The sequence below is a fragment of the Mytilus galloprovincialis genome, chromosome 1 (genome assembly GCF_965363235.1).
Source record: "Mytilus galloprovincialis chromosome 1, xbMytGall1.hap1.1, whole genome shotgun sequence".
Lineage (NCBI taxonomy): Eukaryota > Metazoa > Mollusca > Bivalvia > Mytilida > Mytilidae > Mytilus > Mytilus galloprovincialis.
Genome location: NC_134838.1, coordinates 129,439,602 through 129,458,698, shown reverse-complemented (window position 1 = coordinate 129,458,698; position 19,097 = coordinate 129,439,602). Strand labels below are relative to the sequence as shown.

At 33.3% G+C, this 19,097-nt stretch overlaps 1 protein-coding gene across 3 annotated transcripts in view; it reads left to right on the top strand.

Moving 5' to 3' along the window:
- The first annotated feature begins 8,132 nt into the window (after positions 1-8,132).
- LOC143059081 (hemicentin-2-like) overlaps positions 8,133-19,097 on the top strand; it is a 35,154-nt gene continuing 24,189 nt past the window's right edge. For 2 of the 3 annotated variants that reach the window (XM_076232575.1, XM_076232556.1), the window contains exons 1-5: positions 8,133-8,273; positions 12,540-12,677; positions 14,980-15,258; positions 15,801-16,109; positions 16,562-16,843. In XM_076232575.1, the coding sequence (XP_076088690.1) occupies positions 12,596-12,677; positions 14,980-15,258; positions 15,801-16,109; positions 16,562-16,843 (952 nt within the window). In that variant the 5' untranslated portion in view covers positions 8,133-8,273; positions 12,540-12,595. Of the gene's footprint in view, positions 8,274-10,344; positions 10,473-12,539; positions 12,678-14,979; positions 15,259-15,800; positions 16,110-16,561; positions 16,844-19,097 lie in introns of those variants that run through there. The other variant, XM_076232567.1, reaches the window with a different exon arrangement.

Here is a 19,097-nt window from a genome sequence, read left to right as displayed (position 1 = left end):
AAAGGCATATAGTTATCGAATTTAAGTAAACTGGATAAAACACGGCTCAATCTATTTACAAAATATAGAATAATCCTTACAATTTACAATCGTGTTCGTAAGTTCACAAGATCAAGGTTTTCTTAATTACTTGTTTTTTTAAAAGAAGGACGAAAGATACCAGAAAGACAGTCAAACTCATAAATCGAAAATAAACTGACAACGCCATGGCTAAAAATGAAAAAGACAAATGACAAACAATAGTCCACATGACATAACATAGAAAACTAAAGATTAAGCAACACGAACCCCACCAAAAACTGAGGATGATCTCAGGTGCTCCGGAAGGGTAAGCATATCCTGCTTCACATGTGGCACCCGTCGTGTTGCTGATGTGATAACAAATCTGGTAAATAGTCTAATTAGGTAGGTCACCCTCATGAAAGGGAAGGGAATTGTCGATGGGATAGATGCGTTCAACATAGTCACCAAATTTTGAATTATTTAGTGAAAGAACATCATCTATATAGCGGAAAGTAGAGTTAAAGGATATTGCTTACTTCTTATCTTTTTTCCTAAGAAGTTCCTGTATGAAGTCAGCCACATAATAATGAAGAAACAAGTCGGCAAGAAGAGGGGCACAATTTGTTCCCATTGGAATGCCGACAGTCTGTTGAAAACACGTCCTCCGAACGTAACAAATATGCTGTCAATCAAGAAATTAAGCATCTTGATAATGTCAGTTTCAGAGAATTTGTTGTTTGAATCAGAGTGATCCTTTTACAAAGTAGGATTTATCCCTCCCTAAGACGAGATACTTGTATCTTCGTTGGCCATTCTTTTTTATGAAACAAAGCAATACCAACTCTTTCAATTTGTCTTTGTTTTTTTAAGATATCCCAGATACCGTAACGTCCGGGGATTTTTTAACATAAATACAAAAATTATTGCGTTCTTAGTTGGAGGTTGAAAGTGTACCAGTATATGTATTTCAGCCATTTGCTGAGGATAATATTTTATCAGAAATTTAATACATGATCATCAAAAGCAAATATTTTACATGTTACTGTCATGAGAATATATTTCTGATTAATTTAATGAGACATTATAGCTCATGTGTGTATTATACGTCGTTGTGAAGAAATTAGAAATTAAAACACAAATTAGTTCTAACAATATCTGCACTGATTCAATGTTGTTTATACATGTGTCGATAATCGGTGTTAAGTAAAATTAAAAATACGCTAGTTACCCTTCTAGAGCATCTAGTCACCTTTCGGTAAATATAAATGTTTATTTTGTACGAGGATTATTTTCATTTTTATTTTAGATTATATTCTTAACATATTTTGTACTGTCCTTTTCTTTTTGTCTTCTATACGTATTCAGTGGTTGTTTGTTTATGTGTTACATATTTGTTTTTCGTTCATTTTTTGTACATAAATAGGCCGTTAGTTTTCTCGTTTTACATTGTTATTTCGGGGCATTTTATAGCTGACTATGCGGTATGGGCTTTGTTCATTGTTGACGGCCGTACGGTGACCTATAGTTGGTAATTTCTGTGTCATTTTGGTCTTTTGTGTTGTCTCTTTGGCAATCATACCACACCTTCTTTTTTATATCTATTGTACAAATTTTTTTTTGTCTCTGATATAGTCATCTTAAAAGGGTTCCTTGATAGAATCTTAATTGTCAAAATGACTGGTTTTGTGCTTATTTTCACTTCAAATACCATAGATGAATATAATAGGACAGCAAGAAACAACCAATACAATGCATATGCAATGCATGTGCAATGTATTTAATAAATTTGGCCAAGCAATTCTACAGGAAAGCTCCAAGTGATTGTACAGGAAGGCTCCGAGTGATATTACAGTAAACTTGCAAACGATTGTACAGTCAATAAAAATATCCGACATGGAGAAAATGAATATATTTGGATTTCTACTGGGACAATGGCTTTGAAACTTTCAGACAGGTAAGACTATATATCAGAAAAGGTACATGTGAAAATTCAGGTAGTAAACATTGATTTTTCGATGTTTATTTGACATTTTTGATCGCTCTTGTGTGACAATTTTGATCGTTTTCCACGGAGCTCCACCATTCTAAGGAAAACGTTTGGATGCATATATTTTCTTATTATTTTATTGGTTCATATTTACATAAAGAATGTTTTAGCTATCAAAACTTGAAACAGAAACGTTTTATAGTAGCATAAGAGTTCATCAAAGTTTCCATCAAGCAACTTGTTATTTTGCAAATGTCGGAGACCGCTTGACAGTCTCCCGAATGACCAAATTATTAGAAAACCGTACAGTTCCGTTCCCACACTGTGGGTTTGTTGATGGTGGTTTAGTTTGATGGAATATCATTTGTGATGATTTTTTAGAACTTTGAACTTTTTTCAAATGTTTTTGTTCAATTGTAGCATATATGTCATATATAAGAATCAAATCGTTCGGTCTCGTGTCAGACCAAACTACGGCATAATCAGAAACATAACCGGGGATAGCGTTATATATAGGCTATGGATGTCAGGAAAATAGCAAGTACCTAAGGATCTTGTATGATGTTTTCGACTGATATCACCTTATTTGGGAGTGATGATTTCACTATGATATACACATGCTCGCGCTATAAATTGTATACCAACTGATACAACTGGCGTTATTACAAAACTCGATATGACAATATATATACCCGATAAATCCATTTGAATGTTGACAGACTGAATGAACATATGTGGTATGATTGCCAATGAGACAACTCTTCACAATAGACCAAATTGGACACAGAAATTAACAAACATACATGTAGGTCACCGTACGGCCTCCAACAATGTGCGAAGTTCGGCACATATGTGTCAGCGCCTTTTTGGCATATGTGTTTCAGCAAATGCAAGATGTTTTTGCTTTTCTATCGGACAAAAACACGTTTAGAACAGATCGGAAGCCTAAATAAATAGAATTAAATTACCGTTAGCACGCAGCATTAAGGAGTAAAGACTGGTCAACTCGGAGTAGGAATACTGTGTCTGGTTAGAAATGGTGACATATGTCTTCGTACATAGCACATTAAAAATCCGGCTCAGAGTATCTGACTAAAGTCAGGGTTACAATTCATATCATGTTGTCGTTCATCTAACTTGCCGCTGGACGTTAAACAGCTGTCTTTAAAGCATTAGAATCTTGACAATGCCTTATGAAACACGTATATTTTCCATTGAGATCTATTATAATAGTAATTTTCTCAAAACCATGCCACTTTTGAAAATGTACCCAATAGAATTTCGTAATGAAATATTTATAATATTAGTTCTGATCATTAGTGTACTCTAAGTCTTCACAACATTGTAGGGTGTTTCTGAACAAGTAAACAAGTAAAAATTATCTATTAAAAAGAAATTGAATGTTATTCCTCACAAACACCACAATTCCAGGTACTAATAGATCCAAATTGGTTCAGGATGTCCGTCGACGTCAAATTAACCAAAATAACGTGGAATCAAATTTGCGATGTTGCCCCTAAATTGCCAACAACACCGACGTACAGCCCTGGATGACATTTAGATTTTATGTATTGCTATGCATGCTACGTAAAATCAAAGCACCAAAGGCGCTGTAGGCAGTTAAGTAAAAAAAAAGCAGAGGCAAACTTGGCAGAAGTTTATATAATAAGACAAATATTGTTGCTTCAATTTGTTTGTTAAAGATTTTTTCAAATTTACTTTAGTACGAGCTTGTAAAAGTATGAATAGACTTACTTCGCTGGAAAGAAATCTGAGTTTGTGTTCAACAGTACACTAAGTTATCAAACAGGAGTGGTTAGGGTGACCCTAAGGACTCTCCCTATATTTCATTTGATCAGTTCTCATACATGAATATATATGGGTTTAATTTAAAGGTGGGATGACTGCAGGGACTCTCCCTATATTTCATTTTATTTAGAGGTGGGGATCCCAACTGTTTCCAAGTTCTTAAACAGGAGGGGTATGGTGACCACAGGGACTTCCGCTATATTTCATTTGATTTGTTATATAGTCCCATACATGAGTATATATTTGTTAAGGGGTGAGGATCTCGAATTTTTCCAAGTTCTCAAACAGGAGGGTGTACAGTGACCATAGGGACCCCTTATAATTTACTTGATTTGTAATATTATCCCATACATAAATATATATGGTTTAAGATTGTGGATTTCGACCATTATAAATTCCCAAACAGGAAGGGGTAGAGTGGCAACACGAACTCCATCTATATTTCATATGATTTGTTTTATTGTCCCATACATGAATATATATGGTTTAGGGGTGGGGATCTTGACCGTTACCAAGTTCTCAAACAGGAGGGATGGGTGACCCCCAGGGAACCCCCTATATTTCATTTGAATAGTTATATTGTCCCATACATGAATAAATATGGTTTAGGGTTGAGTATCTCGACCGTTTCCAAGTTCTCAAATAGGAGGGGTGGGGTGATCCCCAGGGACTCCCTCTACATATTTCATTTGATTTGTTATATTGTCCCATACATAAATATATATGGTTTAGGGGTGGGGATCTCGACCGATTCCAAGTTCTCAAACAGGAGGATGAACAGTGACCCTAGGGACCCCCACATTATTCTTTAGATTTGTAATATTGTCCCATACAAGAATATATATGGTTTAAGATTGGTGATCTAAACTGTTTCCAAATTCTCTAACCGGAAGGGGAGAGTGGCCCCACGAACTCCACCTATATTTCATATGATTTGTTATATTGTCCCATATATAAATATATATGGTTTAGGGGTGGGGATCTCGACCGTTTCCAAGTTCTCAAATAGGAGGGGTGGGGTGATCCCCAGGGACTCCCTCTACATATTTCATTTGATTTGTTATATTGTCCCATACATAAATATATATGGTTTAGGGGTGGGGATCTCGACCGTTTCCAAGTTCCCAAATAGGAGGGGACGAGGGGTGGGGTGATCCCCAGGGACTCCCTCTACATATTTCAATTGATTTGTTATATTGTCCACTACATGAAAATATATGGTTTAGGGATAGGGATCTCGACCGTTACCAAGTTATCAAACAGGAGGGATGGGGTGATCCCCAGGGACTCCCCCAATATTTGATTTGATTAATTATATGTTGTCCCATACATGAATAAATATGGTATAGGGGTGGGGATCTCGACTGTTTCCAAGTTCTAAAACATGAGGGGGTGGGGTGACCCTGGGGACTTCCCCTATATTTCATTTGATTATTTATTTAGTCTCATACATGAATGTATATGGTCGAGGGGTGGGGCTCTCATCCGTTTCAAAGTTATCAAACAGGAGGAGGTAGAGTGGCCCAATGGACTCCACCTATATATAATAAGATTTGTTTACATTCAGGTATCATATATATAGTTGCACCATGTGTGCCTGTCCCAAGTCAGGAGCCTGTAATTCAGTGGTTGTCGTTTGTTTATGTGTAACATATTTGTTTCATAGTTATTTTTTTTTTATATAAATAAGGCTATTAGTTTTCTCGTTTGAATTGTTTCACATTGTCTTTATATCGGGGCCTTTTATAGCTGGACCATGTGGTAATGGTATGGGCTTTGCTCATTGTTGAAGGCAGTACGATGACCTATAGTTGTTAATGTCTGTGTCATTTTGGTCTCTTGTGGACAGTTGTCTCATTCTGATTGGCAATCATACCACATCTTTTTTTATATAAGAAACTTCCAGCTATTTTAACTGGCCCTGGCCCATCAAAATTGAGAAGAAAAAAATACCCCTTGAAATTGCAGTAATATGTTTAACTTTAAAAGCATCTAACATGCATTACCAACATTTATCACTAATAAAGAAAATTTATACTGTTACCAGGAACATATATATTGTTAGATAAACTTACTGTTCCCAGCTGTCACATTGTATTGGATTTTGACATTAAAATTTGTGTACAAAATGTTTTCTGCTTTTTCTTTCTTTTACATATATCTTTTGGTTTTCAATTCTAGTGTTTATATTTATTTACCATGCATAGATGTATTTTGTTACTTGTCTGGAGCCATTTTATTTTCACTGTTGTTTTGACAGATGGAGTGAGATACGAGTTTACTCGGATTTACACATTATTTGTCGGCGATTTTCTGTATAAATCTAGCGGTTGAACAAATTGAACATCGCTGTCATGGATAGTAATGATGAAAATAAGTTTGAGATCGTTTATTAGAAAACTTTGGTAAAAATGTTTGGAAAGTTATTTTTTTATTTTCTTTCAAGGTCCGTCGGGAATGTTGGGCGTAGCTAGTAACCAAGTAGAAAGTCCGACTGCAAAAATGGAAGGTCGCAAACCTCGGACCACCGCTAATTTGAACCCCTGCGTCTTAATTGAAAAGATACGAAATTTCGTATTCTAATTCAAAATTGCCGCCAACAGCGTGATCAGTCGAACTTATTTTAATAGAACACTGACGTAGTTGACTACGTATTGATGACAAACAATATTCCTACGACTTTTGCAATTTGGGAAATCTAAACTACTTGTCTTTAGAGATTTTCGGCGATTAAATATTTCATACATTTGTTCTTTGACATCTTAGCCAAAAGCTCAGGGAATAATAAAATACATAAGGATTCTTAATGTGCTCTACTTCCTATGTGCAACTTCAAAACTTAAGGGAAAATCGACGATCATTTAAGGTTTTTTTGGTCATATTTTTTGTAATCCAGAAGGAAAAGTATGAAAAAAATGTCCAATAAGTTATAAATAACATAATATCCAGCTAGATAATAACAATGGCACGTATTTCAGCATTTATTGGGTAGCACACAAATCCAGGGTGCTCGCATAAGGCAGCTTTACTGCCTAAAAATCAAATCTTTTTAGTATGTCTTCCAGACTTTTATAAAAAAATAAGTTACTTAATTCTAAGTCAATATTCATACAAATCAAATCATAAACCGCGGTGTCTGAAAACAATACCAACCATTTTTATTTTAAATATTTTCACAGACATCATTTTTAAAAATGTATGCACATCTACATATCAAAACAAATTTACAAACTGTGTTCCACTCCTGCTCATACTTAAGGAATTTTGCGTTCGCAAAAATAATATTTATAAAGCACAATGTACACGTCTGCATAATCACAAGATGCACGTCTATATTATGAAGCACACAAATAATATACATAAAGCACACTTTGCAATTCTACATAATAAGCAAAAGATGCACGTCTACATATGAGGCCGCCAATATACACGTTTACATCTAGAGAACGATCTGCACGTCTTCATGTGAAAAACTTAATGTAAATATACATATGAAGCACAACATGTACGTCTACATAACACAAGATGCATATCTACATATAATTGAAGCACAATATACACGTATACACAAGAATAAAATTAGGCACGTCTACATATAAAGCGCAACAGGCACCTATACATTTGAAGCCAATACACAGCTATATATGAAGCTCAATATATACAGGTCTAAATTGAAAAACAACGTTCAAACCTATGATTGCGTGTGCATGTTAAACAAATTTCGTTGTTGAGGGGTTAAAATATCTATTCGTCTACAGTCTATATATGAAACACAATATGCACGTCTAAAGACAAGGCACAACACTATTCGTACTGTTCCGGTCAACTCAGACTTTTGGAGAATTCTCATTTACTAAAATATATCTCAAAGAGGAAATTCAAAACTGATGTGTACATCTTCATGTCAAGCCCAGCCCGCTTTTTGATGTTTAACGTTTTCAGCAAATGTTGAGAAACAAACGAAATAGGAGCCATTCGCCATCAAGACAGTGCTCTAAAAACTTTTAAAAGCAACATTTTTCAATTGAATTTTCAAAACGATATATATAAAAAAAATGTATTTCAATCATACGGACGGGACATTATATACGATGATGTGTGATTGTTCAAAATACGTTCATAAATTGTATAAATAACTAATAATTTCTTCATTCAATTCTTTTTTATGTATGTAAAAGGGTCAATAATTGTGATGAAATGAAAATGTATTTAACAATTTGCATTGTGTGTTTACATAGTATAAATAAATACTTTAATTTTAGTGGGTGATTGGCCTTGTGTTCACGCTATAGTAACGACGGTTGAGCATTTAAATTTCGTTTGATTGGAAGCAAGTCTTTGAAAATACCGTCACGGCCAATGGATGTAATTTTTTTTATCCCAGATATGCAGTATTTGTGATTATATAATGTGAAACATCGTCAAAATTTACTTATTTATTTTCGATACGGATTTAAGTGTCTATTAAACTAAGGTTTGTAAAACAGGTTTTCTAATATTTGCACTATATGTTTGGTCTAATTACTGTATCGATTGCAGAATCTTATGAAAGTGTAACATAATATCTTTTTTACATACAGAAGATGATATTATTGTTAGCAGAGGTCGTGGACAGGAATTTAAATACTGTAGGGGAATATTAAGAAAATAAAAAATACAACTAAAAAAATGTTTCAGTATTGCTATTGGATACTTTCTCATTCAAAAAGCTATCGGACCGTAACGAAAGCATGGCGGACATTTTATATCGCTAGATTTCTACAATAAGATTCTAAGAAACATGTGTCTTTGCATTGTACGAATACAATTGATATGGTCTCGTTTCGAAAACGACGTGCATACTTACGCATCAGCACTGATTTAATATTAAAACGACCTTTCTGGGAAAAAAGCTTCTGATATCATATGCTTTAATAATAGTGCCTTAGAAATTTTCCCTAGACAGCTTAGAATTGGATTTTTTTCTAATTACTTTGATATTCGACCATTTGTTTTATCTTCTTTCTCTTTTGGCATACAATATTCCAACGTAATCTTAATGTGACTTTAGATTCTTAAAATCACTACTCACTGGACCTATCTACTTGAAAATAAATATCACTGTTTGAACAACAGCAAAATCTATAAAATACTAATTTTCATGAAAAGTATTGCTATTCAAATTCATATCATTGTGGTATTCCGATTCAGGGTTGATTTTTATGTATATATGTATTCCCCCCCCCCTTTTTTTTTCTCTCACGTAGCTGGGTATGTGAAAATTATGAAACAATAAGTACATTGCAAAATATTATTTTTAATGCAACTTAAATCTTTTGAGCTTTTTATTTTAATCAAAAAGATATTTTTTTATATGATAATAATTGTGTGTAACCATGCTTTTAATAATAAGTAGGGTTTTAAACACACACAACCTACATGTCCCAAGACTGGTTTTTGGAATTACTACAGTTTTGTGTACCCACACAAAATAATTGAATAGAAAATTTAAAAGCCTTATTTATATTATGTATTAAAGTGGTACAAAAATGTAAAGTGTTTAAATGGTTGGGATGACACCGAAAACAACAATGACCCTTTTTCCATAGAACATTTAATAGAATTAACTTATACTATTCTGGACATGTTCAAACTTATACATACATGTACATGTATCATTGTCATTATAATCGGCAAATAATTTGTAACAGTGTTGTATGAAAAAATAAATATTACATACATTTTATGTAAATACTTTTAAATGAAGAGACATCAACTTAAAATGTAATAAAAAGCTAGTCACACTTGACAAATGTTCTGCTATCTATTCTATGATATTTACAAAATATTGCTGACACTGTATTTATATTTTAACATCTGTTATTTTGACAGTAACTTAGAAATATTTGCAAACTATCTTAAATTAAACAGAAACAGTGAAACAAAATTAATATAAAAAGATAAAACTCGTTGCATTTATGAACAATTCCTTCTGTTTTGTTGGGGAAGTTGACATGATCCTTTTATTCTGATGTCTGTTTCTCGTGATAAAATCATAATGATTTGGATTGTACCAAAACATTACATAATCTCTTGTTGGGTTCCTGTAGCAATAATTATCCAAATTCTACACTGAAAAATAGAAAAGAGTTATATAAATAATCAATTAAAATTCATAATGTTGTGGTTTTTCTTTATTTGTTTTGTAACATCGGTCTTATTCTTAACTTTTGTGATTTGACAATAACCATCGATTAGATTGTCATGGCAGGTTTTTACATGCTACAGTTACACATACAACTAATTAGTACAAATTCAAATTACCAATCAAAATTTACAGGTAGATTTAATTATAGTGAAGTCGTTTTCATAAATTTACCCCTTGATTAAGAATGTCATTAGGGGGTCATTTTATTGTCTATTAGTGAAACGTATCCTTCACCATTATATAATCTCTAACAGGTGCGTGGACACTCAGTTTATAGAAGTACATGTGACAAGCAGAGTACAAATAGAGATTTTAGGTATTGTCCATTGGAAGATTTGTATTTATGTCTAACGCTAAGTATAGTATTGATTTTGATGACACAATGGTGTTAATTGTAAAATACTACAAGTAACAGTGGTCAGATATTTGTTTAATCAATTGCCATAGCAACACGACATTATTACTCGGAAATAGAAATCACTAAAGGTAAGTGTACACATTTCATATAAATAAGTGCTTTTTTAATGTATCTAAACACGTGTATTTGAAAAGATACATCAATGAACTCAATAGTGTTTTTCGCTTCCTTTCTCATTGTTTTCAGATTTCTATATCATTGCTTTTACACCGTATTTCGATAATCAGTAGTGCATCATGAAAATCCACATTAACGAAGCTGATGCCTTTTTTTAAGATTCAGTAAGGAATATTATTATCTTACATATTTTGTACATACACAAGACCATTAGTTTCCTGGTTTTGAATTGTTTGATATTTGTCGTTTCGGGTCTTATACCTGACTAGATGCGGTATGAGTTTTGCTTATTGTTTAAGGCCGTTCAGTGACCTATAGTTGCTAACTTGTGTGTCATTTGGTCTGGTGATGTTGCTGTCTGAATGGTTTTCATACTAGATCCTTTTATTTAAATATGAACACAAATATAAGAATAAAAAGAAGTGGTAAGCTTGCTGATCAGACAAATGTCCACCTGATTATATTAAGTGCTGCTCTCTTAACTCAATTTAGCCTTACAAGCATATTTTCTGGCGGGAGAGAATACTCACTTTCTTTCTTTTTTATGTCAATAACTGTTGCATTGAATTAAATACAGACACAATTTTTCTTTTTTAAAGTTTTTTTTAAAGTTTTTAAAGTTCCCTTTAAAGGGATTAAAGTTTAATTGACGTATACCTTATTATCTCTTTTTATTTCTTCTTATCAATTAACGTTTCAATGTTTTAAAAGGCTGCTCATTTTGTGAAAAATATAAGTTTTTAACTGCTGAGGTAATTGTGTTGTAACTACGCCTTTCATATGATCGTTTCGTAGTTGGGTTTTAACGTCCAGTGGCAAATATTCCATAACTTAGCATGCAATGTATTTAATCAAATCTCATGTGCTATTCAACGAACATAACAAAAAAACTTAAACACAATAAATAAGATTACATTAGCGGTGCAAAGTATGTCAAAGAAATTTTATTGAAATATATGCAATTACAAAGTGATCAAAGAAAACTAATTACATAAGTGAAAGTCACACACCGTGGGTGAAATATAAGCCATGGTATATTAAACTGTAACCGTTAAGTTTTCAAGGACAGTATTGAATCATATTGACTTTCCAGTTGAATAAGTTCAATATTTATTCTATTAGCAATACAGCCATTCAATTATTGGGGGCATACTGTTGAACACATTGACCAACTCATTTATATACATAGTTACGGGGGAAATATTATTTTAAATGTTAAAGGTATGTGTTAAAGACTTTACTCACACTGGCGATCAATTGAATTTATATTCTTCTATTAAATACAATTGGAGAAGGTAGAGAAGTCGGTATATTATTAAGGGGTATAAGTTAAAAAAAGAACACCATTAAACAAAATGAAAATTATATGAAATAGTAACCGAATTAAGTCTACTAAACTTGTATGAATAATTGTAACTAATTAAAGATTATTTCACCGAATTCTTATAATTCTGGAGACTTAAAAAAGTATAAATATCGAGGGTCAATTAAATCTTCTCGTTTACACAATGCAAATAGTTTTTTTTTCCAATTTATTACATAAGCGACGGATTAGTTTTGTATTAACGGATTAATAAAATAAGTAAGATTATATGAACTGTGACATTTTTGTATCTACACCTACACACACTTTAAACAAACATTCCAACATAAATACAGTCAAATGTATTACAATATATAAGGCTAAATATGAACAAATAAAATGCTGGGTAAAAAATGATATTGTAGACAATTAATTAACCACACAAACACACATAAAAACTAAAGTTATACTGTCACGACAAGCTATATAAAAGAGTAAATTAAACACAGACAAATGGCTGACATCACCCCCTCCCCCTAAAACAATAGCGAGGAGTACCAGAATTGGCACAGCAACTTTAAGTACTTAGTCCTTCCACCACCCATTTCGTATGACGACAAGCTAAATAGCATAATTTTAATATTTTTAAATAAAAAAACATATACGAAATGTTTACCTTAAAAAAAAATAATGTCATGTTATTTTTCTCTTTCAGCATTCAACAGAGGACATTAAAAGGAACAAGGTGCTCGTCACCATTAAGTCAGCAAAATGATACGTCTGAAGACCAGTAATCGATGTGTTCTACATATATTGGTGCTTTTGTCCCTAACAACTATATCTTTCGCTCAATGTAAGTTTTCATCAAAAATAAAAAGCCAGGAAATAGAAAACATCTGTATCTGTCTACCAACCGAAATTCTTATAAGAATATATATATATATATAATCATCAAGTCGGACTTTACATGTGAAACATTCCTTTTTCCCTATTTTAGTGATATACAGTCTTAATGATTTAAACATCATCTACAGAGTATACAATATTATATTATAATCAGAGCGCTTATTGAAAAAAAAATAATTAGCAAATAACGATGCTTTTTAATGAGTACAATTGTGCTTCAGATTCGAACATTTTTTTTTTTTCATTTTCTCTTTCTTTTTCTACATCTGTGTATTTTTATGTGCGCCATGTTATATATATAAATAACGATAACCCGGCTTTATAAGAATTTTATTACAACTCTGTGTTTCTATTTATGCTGTTTATTTATCTAGCAAACAATGGTAACTATATTTTCACTTGCTTGTATTGTGTTTGCATATACACCAAGAGCCAGGATAGATCGTTAACCGGTCACAGGGGTATATCCATCCCCGGTCTATTCTATATATATATATATCCTCTGATAGGCATGATAAACCAGATATAGGAAACTTTATAGCCAAGATATGCAAAGGGACAGGGGATAGCCAGGATAAACCTGGGACAGGGGAGTTTATAGCCAATATATGCAAAGGGACGGGGGGGATAGCCAGGATATACCTTGTACAGGGGAGTTTAAAGCCAAGATATGCAAAGGGACAGGGGGATAGCCAGGATATACCGTGTACAGGGGAGTTTAAAGCCAAGATGTGCAAAGGGACAGGGGGATAGCCAGGATATACCTTGTACAGGGGAGTTTAAAGCCAAGATATGCAAAGGGACAGGGGGATAGCCAGGATATACCTTGTACATTGTACAGGGGGGGTTTATTGCCAAGATATGCAAAGGGACAGGGGGATTTATAGCCAAGATAGGCAAAGGGACAGGGGGTGGATAGCTAGGCTTTACCGTGGACAGGGGAATTTAAACAATAGATAGGCAAAGGGACAGAGGATATGAATAGCCAGGATATATCATGACAGGGGAATTTATAGCCGAAATAGGTAAAGGGACAGGGGAATGGGCAGCCTGGATATATACATGGACAGTGGAATTTATTACCAAAATCGGTAAAGGCACAGGGGAATTAACACCCATAATATGCCGTGGAAAGTGCAACATATAGCCAAGATAGGTAAAGGGAAATGGATATCGAGGATATACCGTGGACAGGAAAATTTTTAGCCAAGATAGAGAGGGGATCATAGGGAATAGATAGACAGAACTAACCAGTCACATGGGGGTTTATAATTAGAACATATAAGAGGCTACCGATGGTTTGCCTGTATTGTGCTATCCTGACTCTCCTTTGCTTTAGCTGCTTCTTTAACGTTTTTGCTATAAGCATATACATAGATATTGTACTAATAAATATATTATTGATTATGTCGTGTGTTAGTGAGTTATTGTGCAACATTTGTCAATTGACATCAAACCAAGAATTGAAACTGTTCTTAAATCCTTTAATATACTTGTTTTTTTTTTATTTCATGTGTTAGAACACAGCTTATCTTATTGCTCTCTTTTTCGGATCATTCTATCTTTATATGTATCAGCTGTAAGGCCACATGGGCTATGAATTGAAAATACAATATCGGGTTTAATGTTTGTTTAATGGTCACTACTTTGCACGTGAATTTGTATGTTTTAAAAAACATTTCACATAGAATCAAGCTGTGTTTTTTGTTGTTGTTGTTGTTGGGTTTTTTTGGGTTTTTTTTTGGGGGGGGGGACACAAACCAAACACAAAAGTGATAGCATGATTGTTTGAATATTTCATTTAAACGAAACCAATTAAATGATTGGATTTGGTTTGATGCTTATGACTTTACATTTCCGCCACAATTACATAACAAAACCAAATGATAAAAAAGATAAAAATCTCTGAATATTCATAATTATATTCAAGCAATAATTGAATATTTGAAATATACTTTCATGATATTTGGAGTCATCTCATGGGCAATCATACCATATTCCCATTTTTATATTCAATTCAAGTTAATGATCTTATTTTGAATTCAGATGAAATAGATGAACTTACTACAGCTTTCAAGGATTACATAGTTTTGCTACAACTTATATTTAAATACGTTGAAAAGAGAAACAAAGTACATTTACTCAAGAGTGTTTTCGAATTTTGGAGACTGAAATTGGGGAAAATATGAAATTTGAGAATTCCCCCTCGTATCATTAAATAACATATTTATGTATTGTATATTTTGTAGCTCCTGGGAATCCTGTTATTACTGGCCCGACGTTTATAGTGGAGGGTAATTCAGTAGCGTTGACGTGTACATCGTCCGGGGGTAATCCCGTACCTACAGTATATTGGTACCGAAATGGCCAACTGGTAGATGATACCCAGACCACCACCAATGGTGTCACATCAAACACATATAACTTTGTCGCAGATAAAACTCACAATCTGGCTGTGTTTGAATGTCAAGTTGATAATAATGTATTACAGAACAAACTGAGTACAACATGGTTCTTCCAAGTCTACAGTATGTATTACTTTCTTCAATTGTGTACGAGATTTGTTTATAATATAATTAAACAAATGCATATTTGTACATGGTCTTTTCCATTTTGGTCTGTTTTAATCCCATAATTGACTTTTATTCAATCTATTTATTGTGTAGTTCCAATAAACGATTAACCCAATATCAACCAAAGCACGTGACATCAGACAGTTTTTTGCTTTCACTAAAATATCACACTGAACATTAAACCATATATCTAAAGAAATTGAACAAAAATATTAAAATGAAGCCAAAGATATATACGACAAAATTATAAAAACAAACATTCTTTTAAGCCTTTCTTGGAACTCTGTCTCAACAAGCAGTGCTGAAACTGTTCACCTGTGTTTATTATCACAAAGCGTTTTTAAGAAAATATTCGGTAGACATATTTACGAACTTGGTGCAGTTACTTTTGTGTGCATATCCATAATATAAAAATGACGATTTGTGATCATTTGAAATACTTCCTAAATATTGCAAATACCAATATAAAATGATGCCATTAATCCATTTGTTTACAGCCGAACCAAATCAACCTACATTGACTGGCTCTCAAAGTCTATCTCCTGGTTCTACCTACGTATGGACGTGCATCAGCACGGGAGGAAACCCCGCCCCAACACTGACCATGAGGATAGGTAGCAGTCAGTTTAATACTGGTATCACACAATCATCCGTACTGCAGTCAGATAACACATATACTGTTACCTCCTCACTGTCGTGGGCACCAAGTGTCAGTAACAATGGTCAGACACTTTTCTGTGATGTACAACATTCAGAGACACGTGGTAATAACCTCCAGACAGTCAGTCTTCAGTTAACAGTTACTGGTATGCTTGTTTACATAATTGTATTGTTAGATATCGTGCAAACAACTGTGTTATGTATGAACCTGTTTATTCGCTATTATTATTTAGTAAAAACTCTTCAGTATATTTTTTTTCATAGCATAGAGCTTATTCAAAACTGAAAACAGTATTACCTTAGATGTATTTTGCAAGAACTTCTTAATGTTACTTTTAATGTTCTATTAATGAATTTTGAATAGAAATGTGTATTACGCATTTATTTGCACAAAAGAAAAAGTCAAATAATGTTTTCCAAAATGTATACAAGCACTGGGTGATAAAATGGTTAATTGATATATATTGTGTTCACTCGATACGATATAGCTTTAAAAGATGATATGGGGGAACAATAACACATTCTACGTTGGAAATGCTAGACCCTTAATCGGTAAATGCTCAAGAACACTGTTGTAATGTCTTTTTAAAATTTTCAGCTCCTTTATCAGTGAGTGCTCCTCAGACACAGTATCAGCAGAATGTTGGCACCCTTGTTGTAATGAACTGTGTAATTACTGGAACAGCGACATCTATCACGTGGTACTTTAACAACCAATTGATTAACATTGCTTCTTCTTCGAAATATTCCAACGGCAATACCATCAACCCATCATTGACTGTATCAAACGTGGCTTTGTCTGATGCGGGACAATATTACTGTCAGGCAACAAATGGATTAATCACAGCTAACTCCAATACCATAACATTAACAGTTCTAGGTAATTCTTTATTTCTAACTTAGTAATGTATGTCTAATTTATCTCTCAATTACGAAATTGCAGGAATCAATGTAAAAATATTTTCTCATGAATTGCTATACTGAAAATTAGACACACACACACATGCATATAAAAAAATTATATTATGTAAATATTATATTACAAGAAACTAATATTTTTTCCTATTGTGATCTCCAAAAGTTCGTTAATACTACTAGTGATAAAAAGAAATGAACCTTATTTTTTTTTATTTCCTCCCTTTATTATTAATATTGTATATTATATATTAATAAAAAATAATTCAATTTCAATATTTAAAAAAAAACCTGCCTGAATATTTGCTTTTCTTTCCTTTATTTTATTGATTGCGTAAACCCTCAGGGGTTTACGCAGTATATATTGGACGATATATGTAGTTTTTCGGAACACCGGATGTTATTCGGAATACATCTGTCCGTTCTATTGCCACCTTTCATATACATGCGCAATAGCTTATCAATTGACCTGTTGAATAAGCATTAGCATCATGAGTTGCTATAGAGATGCAAAATTTATCATGACACAAGCTATGTTAATGAGCATTTGAATACTTCCTTGCATGCAATTGCAAGCTGCTAATATTTACCATACATATATCCGTAATAATTATTTTAATTAGAGTCAAACGTTGAAACCTGGTTACCAGCTGTGTTAATTCATGAGATAAGATTTCATGTAAACAAGCAATGACATAACAAATTAAATGTGCCGCTTTAATAACGATTGATAACCTTAAAATTAATCATGCATACAATTTTAGCAGACTTAACAGGATCGACGTTAAGATATCAAATGTTTTTTTATAGACACCGAGTGATGATAGATGTAGACAGAGATAACCAATAATAATTTCTATCATATATGGTCAGGGAACAGATTATCTAACTATATGTTCCTATTGTAATTTTAAAGGCTCTTCAAAATGTTCGTAAAAATAAAAATAAATAATTATTATTTCTTGAAGACGATCAGATGATGAATTTTCGGTTTTAATATATATTAAGTACGACAATGTCAAATAGTGCAAGGGGATTTTGAGCCATCTCACTGATCAGTGTAGGCTACACAGTACCCCCAAATGAACAGTATAAAACTATCCAGCAAGAGAGAAAAAGATGGGTCAATATAGAAAAATTAACAAGGCAACTTCAGTTCAATTTCAATATATACATGTATTATTATATAGATTATTCTAATGAATAAGTCAAATGTCAGAGGGAATATCTTTTTAAATATGGCAGGAAAAACAATTAGACAACTCTCCATGAAGTGTTAGACACAGTGTAGTCAAAGTTAGCAGTTACATGTATACTATACATGTCACTGCTAACTTCAAACCAGAAACAAAAAGCAAATATGAACTGCACCAAAAAAAGGCAACCACCAAACAACATGCTTCTTACTTGGAACATTCAGAAAATATCTTCAAAGCGAGTTAAAATTTTTAATAAGTTTTTGTTTTTAACAAAAGCGTTTTGCCATCTAAAACTTTTAAGAGCAGAAAGCACACAACTTAAAATTGCCAATGCTTACTACCCTAAGCATCACAAAAATCTTGCAGAGCAGGTGTAAAGATATTAATAATGATCAATATCAAGCCATTGTTCAAATAACCATGAACATATCAAATTTTATAATAAAAAAAAAACACCACAGCTATTTACAGGTTCACGTACTGCATTTCTTGAACACAAGTAATCATCAATTAATTACATTTCTTCACATTTGTAATTGAACTTTAGCCTAAAAAATAACTCTTATAAAAAACCAGCACCTTAAAATGGAACATCCAGTGGTTGACTCAGCATATTGTCTTTCGGGAGAGAGAAGACACAAATATATTCCTTGGTCGTGGGCAATGATTCCTTAATGCGGGGATCACACATTGCCGATTATTGCTCCCGTTTGAGATCAGACAGCAATAAGACACGAAAAGTGAAAAAGTCGGATTACTATCCTCAATTATCTGGAATGTCCTATCATTGTCTGAACGCAGTCGTTTAAATTCGTAACAGATAGGCTACGGGTCGGGAATGGTCTTGATAGTTCGGCGAAGCACCCCGACATTTAGGTGCGTCCCGTAACATTCGGGGAAACTCAGCCGACTTTGTCTAGCCGGATGACAAGCGTGACTATGTCGTGGCAGATTCTGCTGTATCGGATAAAAATTCTAACATTGTTCTGTGTTTTCTGGACGGTGTCCTGTGGAACGGGA